The sequence below is a fragment of the Zonotrichia leucophrys genome, chromosome 3, assembly GCF_028769735.1.
Source record: "Zonotrichia leucophrys gambelii isolate GWCS_2022_RI chromosome 3, RI_Zleu_2.0, whole genome shotgun sequence".
NCBI lineage: Eukaryota > Metazoa > Chordata > Aves > Passeriformes > Passerellidae > Zonotrichia > Zonotrichia leucophrys.
The window spans coordinates 56,043,276-56,060,580 of NC_088172.1; the positions used below are offsets into that span (position 1 = coordinate 56,043,276).

At 43.5% G+C, this 17,305-nt stretch overlaps 1 protein-coding gene across 11 annotated transcripts in view; it reads left to right on the top strand.

Moving 5' to 3' along the window:
• NHSL1 (NHS like 1) overlaps positions 1 to 17,305 on the top strand; it is a 181,019-nt gene that overhangs the window by 110,515 nt on the left and 53,199 nt on the right. For 10 of the 11 annotated variants that reach the window (XM_064708328.1, XM_064708316.1, XM_064708317.1 and 7 more), the window contains exon 2: positions 15,664 to 15,816. In XM_064708328.1, coding sequence (XP_064564398.1) covers positions 15,664 to 15,816 — 153 coding nt within the window. Of the gene's footprint in view, positions 1 to 12,935; positions 13,408 to 15,663; positions 15,817 to 17,305 lie in introns of those variants that run through there. The other variant, XM_064708324.1, reaches the window with a different exon arrangement.

A 17,305-nucleotide genomic window follows, 5' to 3' on the forward strand; every position in this document is an offset into this window, starting at 1 on the left:
TGTCTTACGGCTGAGATTTTTTGGAGGTTTTGTTAATTTGGTAAAACAAACCACGGTAATGTTGCAAAGCAGGGGAACTTCTCCATTTGGACAAAATTTCTTCAGGTCTTGGATAAATAATAGCTCTTCTGGTGTGTGTTTCTATATGTGTATTGCTTTTCTTACCCACATTCTCCATGGAAAACAAGCCTCCCTGCCTGTCCTCTTCTGGACAGGCCATGAAGGTCCAGCACTTGGTCTCCTGTGCCTTTTCATGCTTCAAATGCAAGAGTGACGTGGATGAAGGGAGGGAGGAAGAACAACTTGGAATATGATGGTTCAAAAAATGTTAATGTTGGGTTGTTGTAAAACTCAAGTGAATCACTAACATGAATAGGAAGGTTTTCCTGAGTTTCCTGGCTGAAAGAAAACACTTGGCTAGCCTGACTGCTCACTGTTAGGTGTGAACCTGAGCTTGCTGTTGCAAGGAGGTGCTGGTGGTGGACATTTCATTCCTCTCTGCCTGTGAGCAGTGAAGAAGCTGTCTGTGGTACTCAGGAACACAAGGAGGAGGCGGTGAGGTTTTGGTATGGAGCTCATTAACACCCCTCAAGTGCATCTGGAGGAGTGTGAAAAAATAGAGAGCTCAGAGACATATTTTGGGTAGTGTTTTTTATGACTGGGGCAAGGGAGCATTTGCTGTAGTTAAGGAGGCAGAGCAACATAAATGCAAATTCACATGTGAAACAAGTAAGATTGGAAAGCCTATGGCTGAGGATAGTGATTAATGGTACACTGAGTAGGTTCTTCAGTGCTTAATTTGATGAAAGCTTCTGGGGTTTATGGATGCTGGGTACAATATATTTCCAGATCTTACTGCAAGTTGCTTGTGAAGTCAGTAAATGGTTTTGAGTGCTGTAAGAAAATCAGATCAGATTATCGTGGGAACATGGTAAGGAGAATGTGAAACCCCACAGAAAGGGCATCCTTTAAAGGAAATGGTTATTAAAAGTCTGATAGATTACAACAGATTTTTAGCTCTCTGTTGTTTCCCTGCCCTAATCCAATGACCCATCATTGGCAAATGCCTGTGTTGCTTGATTTTCAAGATTTTCAAACCTCTGTTTAGTTATCAGCTCTGCTTATTTCACCTGTCCAGAGCCACGTGCTCCATTCTATGGGCTGTGATCCTTAAAAGTTGCTCATTCTCTGAAATACATCACTTCTGTCCTCTGCTCTCAGTGGCTTGTGCAAACATCTCGGAGGTAAAGCAGACTTGCACTTTGCTGGCATTGGAGCTGGTAGCATATAAATCTGTTTTATTCATACCTTGTAGTGTTAATAAAAAAAGACACATCTAAAATAATGCCAAATGCCAATAGGCTTAGTGACATTTAAGCATGAGCGATGCTGTCAGTCCATCCTCAAACAAAAGCGTTACGTCTTAATTTGTCTAATTACACTCTAACATGCAGGCCAGCTGCTGCTGTGAACAAAAGCAGTTGATCACACCATTTTATTAATTGCATATTAATTGCCACATTCATGTTAACCATATGGGAGGCAGTGGAGTAGAGTGAAGGCTACTTACTGATGGAAAAGAGAAAATGAACTGGCAGAGTAGTGTCTGCAGGGGACAAATCTTAGAATGACAGGGTGCCTGGAGCTTGTTGATGCGGTCTGATTTTTACAAATATCTGGGGGTTTTTCCACCCATCTAAATTACTGTATTTAAAAGTGAGAGGGATTTGAGTAGAAAGGATTGTGTCTTGCATGGTGACTGCATATTTGTGAAAATGCTACTGTGCAAGTTGGTATTGAATTTGTTTGGTAATTTGCAGAAGGCAGCCCTGCTGGCACGTGGCTGCCTGCCTTTGTCTGCCTGCTGTGCTGATGGATGCACCTGCACTGACTGGAATCACTTCTCATAGGAGCAAGGCTGGAAGATCCAAGAGGAGTACAAAACTTGCTAGGTTTTATATTTTATGCTATTTTTCTTCAAGTATATAATCTTTTTAGATAATGGTAGTTAAGTCTTGAATAGAACTGGATTTCGTAGAATGAAAAATAAAAACCTTGGCATGGGTGGATTAACTGGTGTAAAATAACCTACAGCAAATAGCAAATGGGCTGGCCCACTGCATTTATCTGGCATCAGATTACCTAGTAGGATATTTAATGATATTTAATTTATCTTCTTGAAAGTGAGACTTGAGAAAAATGCCCTCAATTTCTTTGTTTTTCTCCTCTTTCTTTTTGCTGTGTGGAGGCAGCAGCCCCTCTCAGCAGATGCCCAGCAGTTCTGTCAGGCAGCAGGTGCAGGCTGGAGTAGACATGAAGTGATTTCTGTCCTGTCACCCCCAGACTGACATTATCACGGTCTGCAGAGCATCTCCTTCAGCAGGGCTGTGGGGTTGCTGTCTCCTGCCTCCGAGCAGCGCTGTCCTGCGGGCGAGTACATGCAGTAGGGACAAATTATATGATACGTGCAGAGAAAGCTTGCTGGACTGAGACCTAAAAAAGTCCTCAAGGTCTGCCTTGAGTTTATTTTCTCTGCTGTCCCCTTCATTTCTCTTCATAAAGGAAAGACCCATGTTAGAATTTGTAAGACAGAGGAGCAGCAGGTTTGGTAGGAGGAAGGCCCAAGGTCAACTCTTTGCTTTCTTAGAAGAGAAGTAAGGAGATAATGGCAGATTAAATAGAAATATGTCTACTGTGAAATAAAGTGCACAACTGGACCTGGAATCCACAGTAATTTAGAGAACTCAGTCTTGTGAGTCAATTAAATATTTTTGCTTGGCTTTTCTAAAATGAATATTTCAATGTTAAAGGCTTAGTCCCACCTCATTGCCAACAGATGGCATTTTGCTTGCATTTCCTCTGTCTCTCAGAAGAGCTAGGATTGAGAGAGATTGGCTGGTTAAAAGGAAAGGGAGAGGGTCAGAGCCTTTGTTTTAATTGACATATTGTTCCGAAAACACCCCCCTAGAAAGCATTTTTCAAACTGTATTGGAAGGCACAAAAGGAGACACAAGGAGTCGCACAGTTAAGGAATTGCTAATAAGCAGTTGAGAGGTAGATTGGGATTTGATCTATTCTAAGAACATGCAGTGCAAACCAAACAATAATGGTGGCATTCTTATGTCTAAGCAGAAATTGGGGCAGAGGGGTTGTTGTGGGTTTTTTTTAATAAGAAAAATAGAAAAACACTTTAGGTGGCTCATCGCAATTACGTCTCAATTGGTGCTGTAATACAGGGCAGTGTGGAGTGTGGATTATAGAGATAAAGCATGATTGGAAAGGCACAGCTTGAATTTTGGATTGCAAGCAGTGCCTGCCATTACAGCAGTCACGGAAACAGTGCCTGATGTGTGACATGACCAGTTCTGACTTAGAGTCATTGGAAGAGAATAAATGTGAAACCCCACGATGCCAGCTCTCCAGTCCCAGCATAAGGGTGCTTAATCAGCCTCCCCGGGTCTTCTCCACTCGGGCAGGCAGGCTGGGGCCTGGCCATTACTAATTTAATGCTGAATTCCCCAATGCTCTGCATGTGGCTGTTAGGCTGCAGCTCCTGGCATGAGCTTGGAAACTCTATCTCAGTGTACTGGGGACTGACTAGAGTACCAGCTGAGCACAAACTGGTGTTGCTGGAGAAGATACAAAATCTTGAAAATGCTGTGGTTGAAAGACAAGTTATCTGTGATGTCTTTTCCGTGGCAGCGCTCAGCTAGCTGCTCTGTGTGGGATCAGTGGCTGTGTGCTGCTCATCCCAAAGGTCTCATCCCCTATCTGACTGATTTCTGATTTGAGCCACAATGACTATGGGACAACTGCTCTGGTTTAATGCTGTTGTTTGTTCATTGTCCTTTATGTGGTTTGACAAGGAATTTAAGAACAGTGAAGTTTCCCACACAAGGGTTGCAGAGCACATTTGTCATTGCTCAAAGGCATCAACAGAAGTTTATAAAACCATTTCTGTGTGGTATTGTGATGTGTTCCAGGAAGGGCTAATTAAACTTGGAGCTGGGTAGCATCTTCAGAATAGGTTTGGCACACCTCATGAATGATCCCTCATTGTGGTTCTCAGTGTCTTTTAACCTGGCTCTCCTTCTGTTTGTCAGACATGGTGCTATTGCCACAAACATGATGCTATGGCTAGACCAGGAACAGTGGGCTGCTGTTTGGGGGGAGCAAGCAGGTCTCCAAGCAGATGCTGGTGGCAACATTAGGGTAAATAATTAATAACATCAAGGGAAAAGACACTCCTTTATGGCCAGTAGTTGAAGGTGAGCAGTTTTTTTTTTTCTCCTGTGTATGATACTAACCTTTTCCTGATAGGTTTGATTAATCCAAAGAGAAGAAAGATGCTAATTACCCTGATTTTAAAAGGAGCATTTTCAATGCCTTATAAGAATGCAGTGTTTTCATTTATTGCTTCCTGGAGCTGGGTGTGTGCTCTGCACAGAATGTTAGACGTTGTGGATTGTGTCAGGTACTTTTAATGGCTATAGTTTCAAGTATGTTCTTCAAACCAGCCATAGTTGAAAAACAAAGATGTAAATTGAGTTCTGATATGCATCAGCTTAGACAATTCCTTGCATGGCGGCCAAGCAGGGATATCCTGTTAAGTGGTGCTTTTGTGTATGGTGAATTGGGATTGAAGCTTTTTAATGCTGCATCAAAGCATCCTAAATGGGTGCCAAAGTCAAGACTACTTGTGTCATTATCCATCAGGATGGGAAAAAGGAATTGCCTTTTCATGCACATTGAATTCCAATTTTGGGAAAATACTGCTGTGATTTTATTGACTGGTTTTCCTGAAGATTTATTCACATTGACCATGATCTCCTCTCTTCTTTACGTTTAAATGGAATCTTCTGCTCCAGGGGTCAGCCCTGCCCTGGAGCTGATGTAATTTTCACACCTGATTTTTCCAGATTTCTAATACCATGTTTCTTTTCTCTTCTGACTGACTAATAATGAAAAATGCTCTCCTGTTTTAATTCTGTAATAGCACATAAGTCAGTAATTAACAGTCTTCTGAGCCAATCTTTACCTCACAGTTGAATTTGGAATATTGTGCACAGTGTTAAAATGCAGCTGCTGGGATACACAGTAGTTTTATCAATTATCTGGGGGTGGCAGGGTTGCGTAGTAGTAGTTGACTACTTATATTTCTTTGCCTTGTTCCAGCTACTGGAAAGTTTCAGGAATGAAACTTACCTTATTTTCTGTGTGGGAAAACCCATGGTATTTCTACACAGAAATTTATTTTTAGGGTCTGTATAATTGCCTCTGTATTTCTGTATTGTTTCCAGGTAAGTGTTGGAAATCTGATCTGTAGTGTACCTCTTATTAGTGGGATGATACATTTAGAAGCTCTTCCAAAAATAAATTGGTAGTTTCAGTTTAAGTGGCGCTGATCTGAATTGTGGATGCATGCTTGCATTTCAGTTGTCTTTGCATGAGAGTTCACCACTGGGAGCAAGTTCCTCTGAAGACCTGATGTCAGGTTATAGAGCCTGAGGTCTGTTCAGAGCTGAAGAGGCAGTGATGGTGCTATCTATAGCTGCCCACTTTCAGAGGTTTGCAGATACAAATAGTGAGTGTACTCAGAGAAATAATTTTAAAACTAGCCTCAACTGTCTCAAGTTTTATATTTACATTTCTTCAACTTCTACTTCAGCTCTTCCGACAAAATGCAAACTTTACTGCACTTTATGTTTTGTGCTTAGTGGGGAAACCAAAGATACCAAAAGAGACATTTTTGCATTTAAGAATGGTATCTTTCATTTTAAATAGCGTATGTTAAACCCCTTGCTGTGTTGCAGTTTTTCTGTTTGGTTGGTTTTATGAAGCACACAAGGATTAACACAGCGAAGAATAAATAGTTTCTCTAAAACAAGAAGAAATGTAGGTATCTGCAGTGGGGATCCTGCAGGAAAAGCAAGGGATCTGCTCCTTTTCTGTCTGTCAGGAAATGGAGGCAGAAATTAAGACAGAAAGTGGGAGGGGAGAGAATCTGTATTTTTAAATATTTTGTGAAATTCATTTTGATGAGGAACATTGTGATTTCTGTTGTTTGCCTGTTGCCCACACATACTTATTTATAGAAACCATTACCATAATACTAAAATACACAATAGGCTATGCTCAGTAGTGCTTCCTGAAGATGCTTGGTGGCAAGGCACCTTTATCACTTTAGCATCACTTAAATTGTTACATGCATTTTGCTAGCTACTCAAAGAAGCACAACTATTATTCAGTAATTAGTGCTGATCCACCATGGCATGTAATGGGGATTTGGCCTCTAGATTGTGTATTGTGTATGATTAATAAGAGATTTCTGAAACTTTTAATCAAGCCAGTGTTAATAAAAGCTTATGTTGGTATTCACATTAGAAATTTTGAAAGTTCAACCGACTAACAGTATTAGTCCTTTCATTTGGTTTTATTAAGGACTTCTGATAAGAAGATGCTGACCACACAAATACAATTTTAAAAATAATTTTTGAAATCTTTTGGTGTTTGATCACATCTGAGGTCCATATGCCCATGGTCAGCCGAAGACAATCTCTGGAGATTCTGTGGTACAGATTTTGGTGCAGTTGTTTCTTTACACGTTGCTGAATCCAGCAGTAATTATTATGAGCTCACTGTTACAGGAACTCCATTACTTACTTTAGTATGGAGACTTTTATTTCAAGGCAGATTGTGTCTTTAATTGGAACACACCTGGGTTTTTAGATTTTGTCAGAAATCTTAGGGCTTTAGGAGCAATAGCAAATGTCCATGTATTAGTTGTGAGCTTTTACTCATCATTTTAGTATTGTGTTGTGCAGATAACATTTTTCAGGTAAAATTTTTGAAAGTTTCTAATGAACAAAACTTTTTTTCAAGTTGCTGTGGAAGGCAGTAAATGGGTGCTTGATGCTTGATTTTGGCATGAGCAATTGTATGATTCTGTGCAGGCTGGTATTTTCCAAGGAGCTTAGCTTTTCTCATTTATAGGTTGTAACAGTTCTTAGGAAAGTAGAGAATGTACAGGCCTAATTTTAAGACAGTGTGCCTCCAAGCTTAAATGAGACCCACCCAGAATTTATTGAGAGTCAGTAGAAAGCCAAAAAAAGGGAAGAATTTGTAACCCTTTATACTAAAGGGATAATCCATATATAAATAAAAGCATGCCAAAGAGCAGTGTTGGGTAGGGAGGCCAAGATAGGCTACAAAAATTCTTTCTTGTGACCTTTAAATAAGTGGAATGAGTGGGGAGTATGTCCCCTTCAGAAAACCCATAAGGAGAATGCAGACTGAGATTAGTTGGAGATGTCTGTTGGATATTAGTGTGGATGCCCAAGAACACAGCTGCCAAAGATGGAATTACTGGGAGATTGTTTGGGACAGAATTCAGAAATGGAATTTTTGCTGTCTGGTTTTGTTGGTTTTGCTCCTTGTCCTATAGGATGATTCAAATGAGAAGACTTGCAAGCTTCTCTGCCTGGTATTTTTTCCATCACTAAATCAGAAGAGAATTATTTTCACTGTTGTGCATTATTAGGGCAAGTAAGAGTCAGGATTTTGTAGACTAATTTACTTGCCCCAGCCAGTTTTGATCAGTTCTTTAGGATAAGCCATAGCACAGGTGGATTTGGTATTTAAATTGAGAATATGTCCTAGTAACATCCTGAAAGGGTATTATTCCCTAGGGAATGAGAGAAGTTCTCATCAAGTTGCCTTAACTGGGGCCATAGGAAAAGGTTTGTGCCCTGCAGTTTAAAACAAAACAAAATTACACATTCACAAAACGTTTTCTGTTCTCTTGAGTGCCATTACTGTGTGGGGAGATGCTCCAACCAAAAGAAACTGCTGCTTTGTCTGCGGCAGCCCTGCCCAAATGCTGCCTTTTCTCTCTGCCGATGTGTTTGCATGATAGAGGATCCTGTGGAAAGATGTTTTGAATTGTTAAAGGAATGAATTAGCTTTATTGTGCTGTGACCTAAATAGGATCATCAGATCAATCAGTCTGCTGCTTTTCTGTCCTCTCTGGCTTAGGTTGTGTTGCTTCTCCTTCTCATCTTGCTCCCTCTTCCCTGTGCCCCCGCCGGGCAGCCCCTTTCCCAGAGCCTGCAGGCATAATCCTTTATGATCTTGGATAAAGGAGGGCACAGCCGGGTACCCTCTTTTCCAGCAATATCTGCCCCCTAATAGCCCGCACAGGCCCAGGCTCAGCCCTGGCCTCCCTGCCTCTGCACTGGGGCATGGGTCCTTCTTGGTGTGCTGTTGTGGTGGCTTTAGGATAAAATAATTTTTCTTCTTTGTTCCTGTCCCATGTGCATTCTTCTCATCCTCTTCCTCCTGATCGCAGGTTTAATGGATTGTAATTTCCCAGTAGCCGGGGCAGGATCGCGCTTCCCCAGGGCTGAGGTTGCCTTGAAAGGGGCCATTGTGAGCGAGGGGAGCCGAGGCTGGAGGGCCGTGAATGCGGTGCCGCCTGGGACGGCCTTTGTGGAGGGAGCACTTTTTGTTCTCCTGAAAGATGCCGGGAGAGGGCCAGCCGGGATGGCATCTCAGGGAGGGAGAAACCCCTTCTGACTATATTACTGACTCCTGTGATCTGCAAGGAGTCCATTTAGGCACCAGCAAATGGTTAACAGCATGGGTGAAGGTGGCCAGAACAGGCACAAAGCTTGGGTGTGAGTTTTGAAAATACCTGAGGCATTTGGCCTTTCTGCTGTTTCTTCATGACACAAATCTTCTCACTTAGAAGTAAAAGTGCACATTTCAAAGCTGGGTGGTCTTGGTCTGAGGCAGGCAGGAGCCTTGTGGCCTGCAGGAAGGAGTTTAATATCCCTCCTCAGTTGCAGGCTTGCCCCGCAGATGCCTGGGTGCTGTGTGCAGGCCGGGCAGGGGTGTCTATAGCTGCCCCCTCTGGACGCCGCAGCTGCTCAGAGTGGGTGGCTGGGGGCGGCAGGGAGCAATCCCGAGCATGTCCTACCCAGACACATTCCTGCACACCTGCTGGAAACAACTGCCCTTCAACAGCTTCTTCCCTGCGAGCTGCTGTGAGATGGCACAGTGGAAACTTATTTACAGCGACCCAGTGACGTGTCTGTAAAAGCAAAGGCATCGATTTAATTGTTTTGAGTACATCTGCTTGCCAGCGTTTCCACTTTCCCTTTTGAGCATTGAACAGAGACTCACTGGAAGAGCTCTCACAATGCAGTTAGTACCCAGCTCAGTTGCGCAGTTTTACTATTTCTTTCCTCTTAAAATGTCATAAATGCTACAGAGTTGTTTAATGGAGGATTTTTCCATTGTCCAGATGAAGTTGCTAAGGCCTGCAACTTGAAGTTTAGGTTTTGAGATGATGGTACATTTTAGTAGTTTGATGCATCATTCCCTTAATGAACTTGATATATCATGTGTTGGGCTTACCTCTCCTTCATGAAAATAAAGTGATTAAATTTGTTTTCATTTGTGGGAGGGAGATGGAAAGCATTGCTTTAGCTAGTCTTATGTTTTATTTGGGTTTTTTTTTTAATTTAAATACTTCCTTAATTTTGTACTGCACATATATGCATGGGCTGGTGATTAGGAAGAGAATGCTGATTCCAGTGTCCCTGTGGACAGCTGCCCCTGGGGCTGCTGCCCCGCAGCTGCTCTGGCTGTGGTTACAAACGACCCAAGAATGTCACTTTTCAACATTTGCCTTTTTATAAAGCTTCAGCTTTTTCAGTGGATTTTGTGCCCTGGTGCTAAGGTTCTGGGCACTGGGGGCCAGACACAAGAGCCCCTCTCCCCCAGGGGCTGGCTGGAAATATTTCCGTGGAAGCTGAATATCTCCAGATTGTTTCACTGGCGCCGACGTTTTATGCTGCTGTGAATGTGGAGGGGTGGCTGTCCCAGATGGCTGTCGTGGAGCAGGTCAGCTGGAAAGCCCCTCTAAAGAGGGGACGGAGCAGGGAGGGGAGTGAAGGAATGGCTACAGCGTTTCAGGCATGCCACATACAAGCAGCCACTCCTCTTCTGCATGTATGTGGCCTCTACTAGAAAATTAGAATCAGTTTAACCACTCAGGGATTAAAAACTATAATAGTTGGACTAAAAAAAGCATTTTGCTAATGAGTTCATTGCACAGTTGTGATTTTGAGGATGTTGTTTGACACTGCAACTTGTGCCTCCCAGTTTCTTTGCTCTAGTCCCTGACTTTTTAGGAAGATTCTTCTGTGCCAGACTTTGTGACCAGTCCCATCCAGTGTGAAGTGAAAATTAACATTTACTGATCTGTCTTCTCCATGTTTTCTGTATTCCTTGTGATTCCTGATTGCTCTGTATTTCTGTGATCCTTATGTGGCAGTGAGTGTGATCCTTGCTTCTAAGGATGTGCTAACTCAGGCGATGGGTTAATATTAACTTGTCCAAGGTGGAGTAGCAAGTGTGTCACAGAGCAAGGTCTCCCCAGTCTGCTACTTGTCTCTGAGTCATTTGCCTGTAAAGAACTGATATCAGTGTGCACACCTACTGCTCATGCTGGCTTTATCTAGCTTTAACAAGCTTTTAAATTTTATTCTGTCTGGTTAATTTTAGGTGGGTTTTTTGTTCTTGTTGTTTGGTGGGGATTCTTGTGAGTTTGTCTGCTGGATTGGCAGTGTTTGAGGCTGAAGTCCTTTGTTTGCGTAGTGGCTGCGATATAAGGTTTCTCAAACTGTCCCATCTTTTCCTTCTCTTTTCAGTGTAGGGAGGCTAAGTGCAGAGGAGTGCAGGCATTTCATGCTTTGAGCTCTCAGAGAATTGCTATTAGATGAGAGTTTCTTGAGAAATGAAAAGCCTTTACAAAAAGCTAGGTTGAGACAATGTGATGAGTTCTATGGAAGTCAGTGGGTTTGTCTCAGGTGGAGAAGAGGTTTTGTTTGTTGTTGGGCTAGTGCAGAGTCTCAGAGGTGCAGATAGGAGTAGCCAGAGGGTGTTTTCTTTGGGGTAGTCCCTCATGATAGCCAGTTTTGATGTCTGACCTCTTTAACAGCATGACCTGGGGGTAGGTGGAAGCAAGGTCGGGGTGGGGAGGGGGATGAAAGGCAGACATCAATTAAGGTATTGTTTGTTGCTGGGTTTGAATGTCTGCTTCAGTGCTGAGATCCGGGGCAGAGGACAGTGGTCAAGTGCTTGTTCTAAGGCAGGAGAAATGCTCCGGGGTGGGTTGAGGACCCAGTAACAAAAAGCACACTGCACTTGGCACACATTGTACCCCGGGCTGAAATGAAAAGGATTCCAAGCCGCCCAAAGTACCCAGGATCATGTTGATGATTCACAGTGGCTTGACCATGAAAAGATAACAAAGTCTTGCTTCCGAGGGCTTTATGGAACCTCTGAGGTTCCATAAAGACCTTTGGAAGAGACTGTCTCACTTCAGCAGCCCAGACTCCATCATTTTATGCTTGAAACTCTCCCTGTGCTCCGCTTCCTGCGTGCTAAGGAACTGGCATGTGTAGGAAGAGGCACTTCCTTCATCCTAAAAAAGATCAACACCACGCTGGAAAAGGACTCACCATCTCCTTGGTTTGCCTTCAGATGGCAATGTAGCTGGAGTTAGAAATGGAATCACTCTGAATTCACTTTCAGTGTGTGTCCAGCAAGCATGCATTTATGGTTTGTGCATGGCAGATGTCTGACAGGGGTATTACTGTATATTTATTTCAAGACCAGCACTAAGTAGTTACCTTGTTATCAGAGTTCCATACCAGAGTCATTTTTTGTGTACAGTACTTGATGGAAAACAATGTAAAAAGCAGAGATGCCTTCCCTGCCATTGCTACCATGGATGGCACCATGGTCTTCTGTCCCTTTGGCAGAGCTGAGCCAGTCAAAATGCCTCTTGGACCAGCAGCTGCTGGAAAGACCTACTGCTCGTGGTAGTTTTGATGTCAAGCCCATTTCCAAATCCAGAGATGTTGCAGTTGCAAAATCTTTGGATTTGGAAAATCCTGATAAAATGTTGATAATATTGTGTTCAGACATTGATGAACTGATTTCATTTACAGTCTGTTCTTCGCTGGGTCTCAACTGTTTGATGAAACTTAGAAGTTCCTGTGGAGCATCTGCTTTTTACATGCTGTGCTCCAGAGGCTGGAGCCTGCTGCAGCTTTGGGGTCAGCCTGAGCCCCCCACTGCTGGCATTTCTCTTTTTCCTGAGGAAAAAAATCCTTTTCATTGTTAACTCGAGGGGGTTTCCTAAGCTTGCTTTGTGAGGGAGGGCTTGCTTCTTGAGCCTGAACATTGTGCGAAGGGCATGCCCTGCTGAGCACATTCATTTGGTGCTTAGAATTTTCTCTTTAATTTCTGCAAAATTGCAGTTCATTCCTAGGAAGGATGGCTGTGGACCTCTGTACAGATGCATTTTTTTAAGACATGAGGATAAAATGCTCATCTCAACAAGCTGGGCTGTTTCATCTCCGTGCACAAGTTTCGTTTGATGAATAACAGAATCTCTATTAGCCAGAAATAACTCGATTTTGTTTTCCATGTATCTGGTCTGAGATGACGCTAATAAGAATAAATTAGGAGTGCAACTGAATAAAATTCAATATGTTAAATGAGTGTGCTGATGTCTCAGGCAATGGCAGTGGCTACGGGGGGAGCAGTGGGACTGGAAGGGGAGGCAGTGCAGAGCCGAGGCTGCGTGTTGCAGCCAGCTAAGGCGCAGCTCTGGATCCTTAATAAAGTGGGAGCAAAAGGGTGAAAATAAAAAAAGGGGTGGTGGGGGGAGATGGGGGAAGGATGGGAGCGGTGGGAAAGCCGAGCATCCTGATTTGCACGAAAATGCAGCACTCATTTGCAACTGGAAGGAGGCCGGGGCCGCCAGGGAGGTGCGGCGGGCGGGGCGGGGGCAGGGGCAGAGAAGGTGCCGGGAGCTCCCGCTGCTCCGGCGTCACAGCCGGCTGGGGACGTGGGACGGAGAGCAGGCACCTGCCGGCTCGGGACTTCCTGGAGCAGCCTGGCTTGGAGAGCGCAGGAAAGGAGGGGAACAAGAGCGGAGTAACTGCTGTGGACAGCAAGAAAACCTTTTTCGTCCTGCGCCAAGGAGAATAACAGCTGGGGTGCTTTTTCCTCCTGTTCTGTTTGTTGGAAGTGGCTGTTTCCAGCGCACATTCGAGGAGGAGAAACTCAGGCTAAAGAATTGTAAATTATTTCGTCTAGAAGGATCTAGACATATTTAAAGTGATTCCAGGACAAAAAAAGAGGCAGAGGGGAGAAACGTGGAGAAATTTGGTGTGCAGAGTTTGAACAGGTTCAAGTCCGGCAATCACCTTTCTGCAGCTCCTCCTTTCTATGGGATTTCAACTTCAGGATCGCAGTTCAGCACCTTGAAAATGGTGGTTTTCATCAACACAAAACTTAAATCTTTCATGAAACTTTTCAAGAGAAAGAGTAAGTATAGTTCTGTGTGCTCACTGTGCTTTCAGGAGGCAGACCAGTTCTGAAGGGAAAGCGCGGGTCCCGTCGGCTTCACTTCTCCTTCCCGCAGCCTCCTTTTAAACTTTTCTCACTCTTTTAATCGTTTATCGTTGTGGAGTGAATGGAGGCAGCCTTGTGAGGGTCTTTGGGACCTCTGCTTTGGGACACAGTGGCTTTGGAAGTGCTTTGTCACGGTGACACTGAAGGAGCCAAAGTTCTCGGTGTGCAATGGGCAGCTCGGTGACAAGGCAGGGTGTGCCGGTGTGTGCTGGTATCCTTATGGTTTGTCAGACATCTGTCTCTGCTTATGCAGCTAGTGGCTTGTATCACTGAGGTATCTACGTAAAGTTTGTTCTGAGCCAGGGTTTGTCTTTAAAGATGTTCTGGTTTCAGGGTAGCTTTTAAAATCATGTTGATCTTCCTTTAAGTCATGAAGGACAGACAAATCACACTAGAGAGAGAGGCTGGCAAATGTGCACACCACTTCTCTTGACTAGTTTTGATGACCATTATCGATCTGGCGAGCAGTAAACCTTAATTTTGCTGCGGCGGGGCTGCAGGCAGACAGTGGGCTTGGCGGCAGGTGTTTCCCTCCTCCTCTTCCTCCTCCAGCCTTACCCACTCCCCACCCGCCGGTTCAGCCAGGGAATGGCGTGGGCGTCTTTCGCTGACTTTAAGTGTCGCGTTTTCTGTTAGATGGGGCTGATTGATGCTCTAACCAGGTAGGTGATGACTTCTCCGTTTTTTGTAGTTTAGGTTTGACCGCTGGTGAGCAAGAACGGGGAGAGTGGGCACGGGCTGAATGTGTATCTGCCTTGTTCCAATCAGTATGTCTTGGGAGAAGGGGGTGGGATGCAGGAGCAGGACACAGACATGAGGATACCTACCCATTTTCAGACATTTCGAGGTCTGAAACTAAGAGGGGAAGCAGTTAAGAACCTCCCCCTCCACCTCAAGTCCTTTTAGCAAAGAACAGGCATTGAGCATTAGGCTGTAGCTGTTTTGAAGTGAGAGGCATAGCTTATTTTCCTTATGAATCCCGGTTGCTTCCATCTGAAATGATCCCAGCAGATGCACAGTAATGTTAAGGAAAGGGTAATTTTTCAGATGACAGGAGGCTGTTGCATCCTTTTTGCTTCTCCGTTTTCCATACCACCTCTGCTACCGCAAGGGCATCAGACAGACCACAAAGTGATGCCCCAGGCAGTGCAGCAGCAAAGGGGGCACAGGGGAGATGCAGGGCTCCCAGCCAGGCTGGGGGCAATGCAGCTGTGGCAGCAGGGCAGGTGCTTGGAGGGCAGCACATCCGTAGTGGCCTTTTCTGCTTTGGAGAACTGAAAAGCAAGGATGTGCAGCATGCTGACTGAAGGCCAAAGGGTGCCTGGGGGATCATAAAATATGACCCTCACCTGCCCTTTTTCTGTTTACAGCAGGGTAGAGGGATAAGGCTGTTCAACTGTTTAAGTTTTTATTGATGATAAACTTGAAACAAAATGCGGTGACTCTCTCTTGGGAAGCATAAATGATAAACAAATCTTGGCAGTATGTGCTTTGGCTGTTTCATTGCTAGATTTTCTGACCTTGAACAAGGTCTGTGTTTTATTTTCACGTTTGTATTGAGTGTAAAGAGGTGGTCAGAGATAGCCCTCTTCAGTGCTGTTGTGCTCTAGCTGTATTTGTCCACAGAGTTGCTTTTGTTTATATCTGCTTTTCATGACAAAGGAACATAGCAAATTTATTTGCTTCATTGGAATCTTGTTTCTGGTGTGAGGAAGCAGGAGGTCAGACAAGGTTGTTTCCCAATAAAAATGAACCTGTTGTCATCTTTCATGAAGGTTGTCATATTCCCAGGGGCACCTTTGAGCTAAGCTATTCTGCACTGCACAGCACCTGCCATGATCAGGGAGTGGAAAACTGATTCCTTTTTGAAGAGTGGGAGCTGGAGGGGGGCAAAACAGAGTTTCAAGTTTAGAGCGAATAAAACAGCAAGTGTAAAAATGGGAAGAGCAAACGGTGTTTCCTACAGAAGTAATTTTTAGACTAGAAATTTAAGGAAGGGTTTTTTAACTGTCATGGAAGTGAGGTTCTAATGAGTGTTTTGATGGCTCTGTGGTGGCAAACAACACTTCTTTCATTTTTAGACGACATGGGGCAAACTTACATATGGGATTTCGTGATAGAACTATCTGCAATAACATCTCATTTTCTTATTATTGTGTCTCTCTGCAGCTGTTTCCAACCTAGATGAAGAGAGTAGATGGACTGTGCACTACACTGCTCCGTGGCACCAGCAGGAAAATGTCTTCCTACCCTCCTCAAGACCACCTTGTGTGGAGGACCTGCACAGACAAGCCAAGCTGAACCTCAAGTCAGTGCTGAGAGGTAAGACACTGCTACTGACACAGACACGTGCTAAAACAGCAGTACTTTTTGCCAGTCTTTGCAAACATATCCAAATTGCAGGCTTTGCGAGAATTATTTGTTTTTCTGTATCACATGTAGAACATTAGTGGTGTTTTCCTCTCAAGTGAGGGGACAGGGGAAAATTACTTTGCTGTGAAGACCATGAGTAAATGTGTTATCTGACAGAGCACTCTAAAACAGAAAAGTGTATTTGGCCTATCTGTTTAGTCTTTGGAGTGTTTCCAAAAGGATACCTTCAATTTCACTAAGTCCTGAATTAGTCCATTGTGAAGAAAAAATACATCAGAGGTGTTTCATTTGATGATTTCTTTTGTTGTTGCACAGTGTTGTTTCCAGGGTTGTGGCTGCTTGTGAGAAGCTGGAAAAGGTGCTGAGGGCAGAAAAGGGAAATGGGGAGCAGGGCACTCACAAGGACTCCTCCAGTAATAAAAATGCTTGCTTGCAGAAGTGTTCAGCATGTTTTTAAGGCCCAGTTTTTACCCACAGTACCTTTGCTGGGGCTGTACCTATGCAGTCTGTCTGCAAGGCATTGTGTTGTGTCAGTGCAGCTGTGAGAACAAAGACACGCAGCCAGCAAGGAGGCCTGCAGAATGTCTGTCCCTGGGCAAGACATAAAGTTTAAAGTAACAGTATAATGTTCATGTTCTAGAAACAGTTAACCTAGATTTTTCTTTACACTGGCTGTTTAACAAAGGGGGTTACCCTGCAAAGAGCCAACTTGTTCAAGTCCCTTTTTGTTTCAGCAGGAACTGCAGGTACTTGATACCTTGCAAAGTTTACCTGATTTAAAAGAATATTGTACTTTTTTATTTGATTAACCTGACATTTCTGCTTTTTAGACGTGAAGAAAGCTTGATTTTGTATGTCTGAATAGAGAAGTGTTTGATAGCCATATTTGAGTTCTCTTGCCATTTCCCCAGTTAATTGATTTTCACTGTCTGTTACTAGGTGCTTTTTGTTATCATTTAATAGGGAAGTCTTGACAGCCAGTGTTATTGTCTCCTGCATGGCTCAGCAGATAGCCTGTGTGCCCTCTATACTTATTACTGGTTTAATACATTTGTGCAGTTCCTTAGCCTTGAAGCATTTATTGTTCTCTTGCAGGCATGCTTACCAGTCCATTGCAAAATGAGAATATTTATCAGTCCTTTACAAAATAAAAATATTTGCCTGCTTTAGATTAAAAAGAATACTGATGGTTGTTGGCTTTTTTGTGAACTTTAACCACTCATTCTATTATTTTTTCCCTGTTCTCTGTTTTGGACTGTTAAAAAAACCCCAAAAACCTGCACAGGCTAAATGCACTGGTTTTCTTGAGTTTTATCAGAAATGTAACTACTGCAGTTTCATGTTCTGTTTAAACACATTTATATCTAATATATTTGTCTGAAACCAAGTAAAACATGCTGCTTCCCCTTCTTACACACCTGGAGTTGTTTTGGTCTGG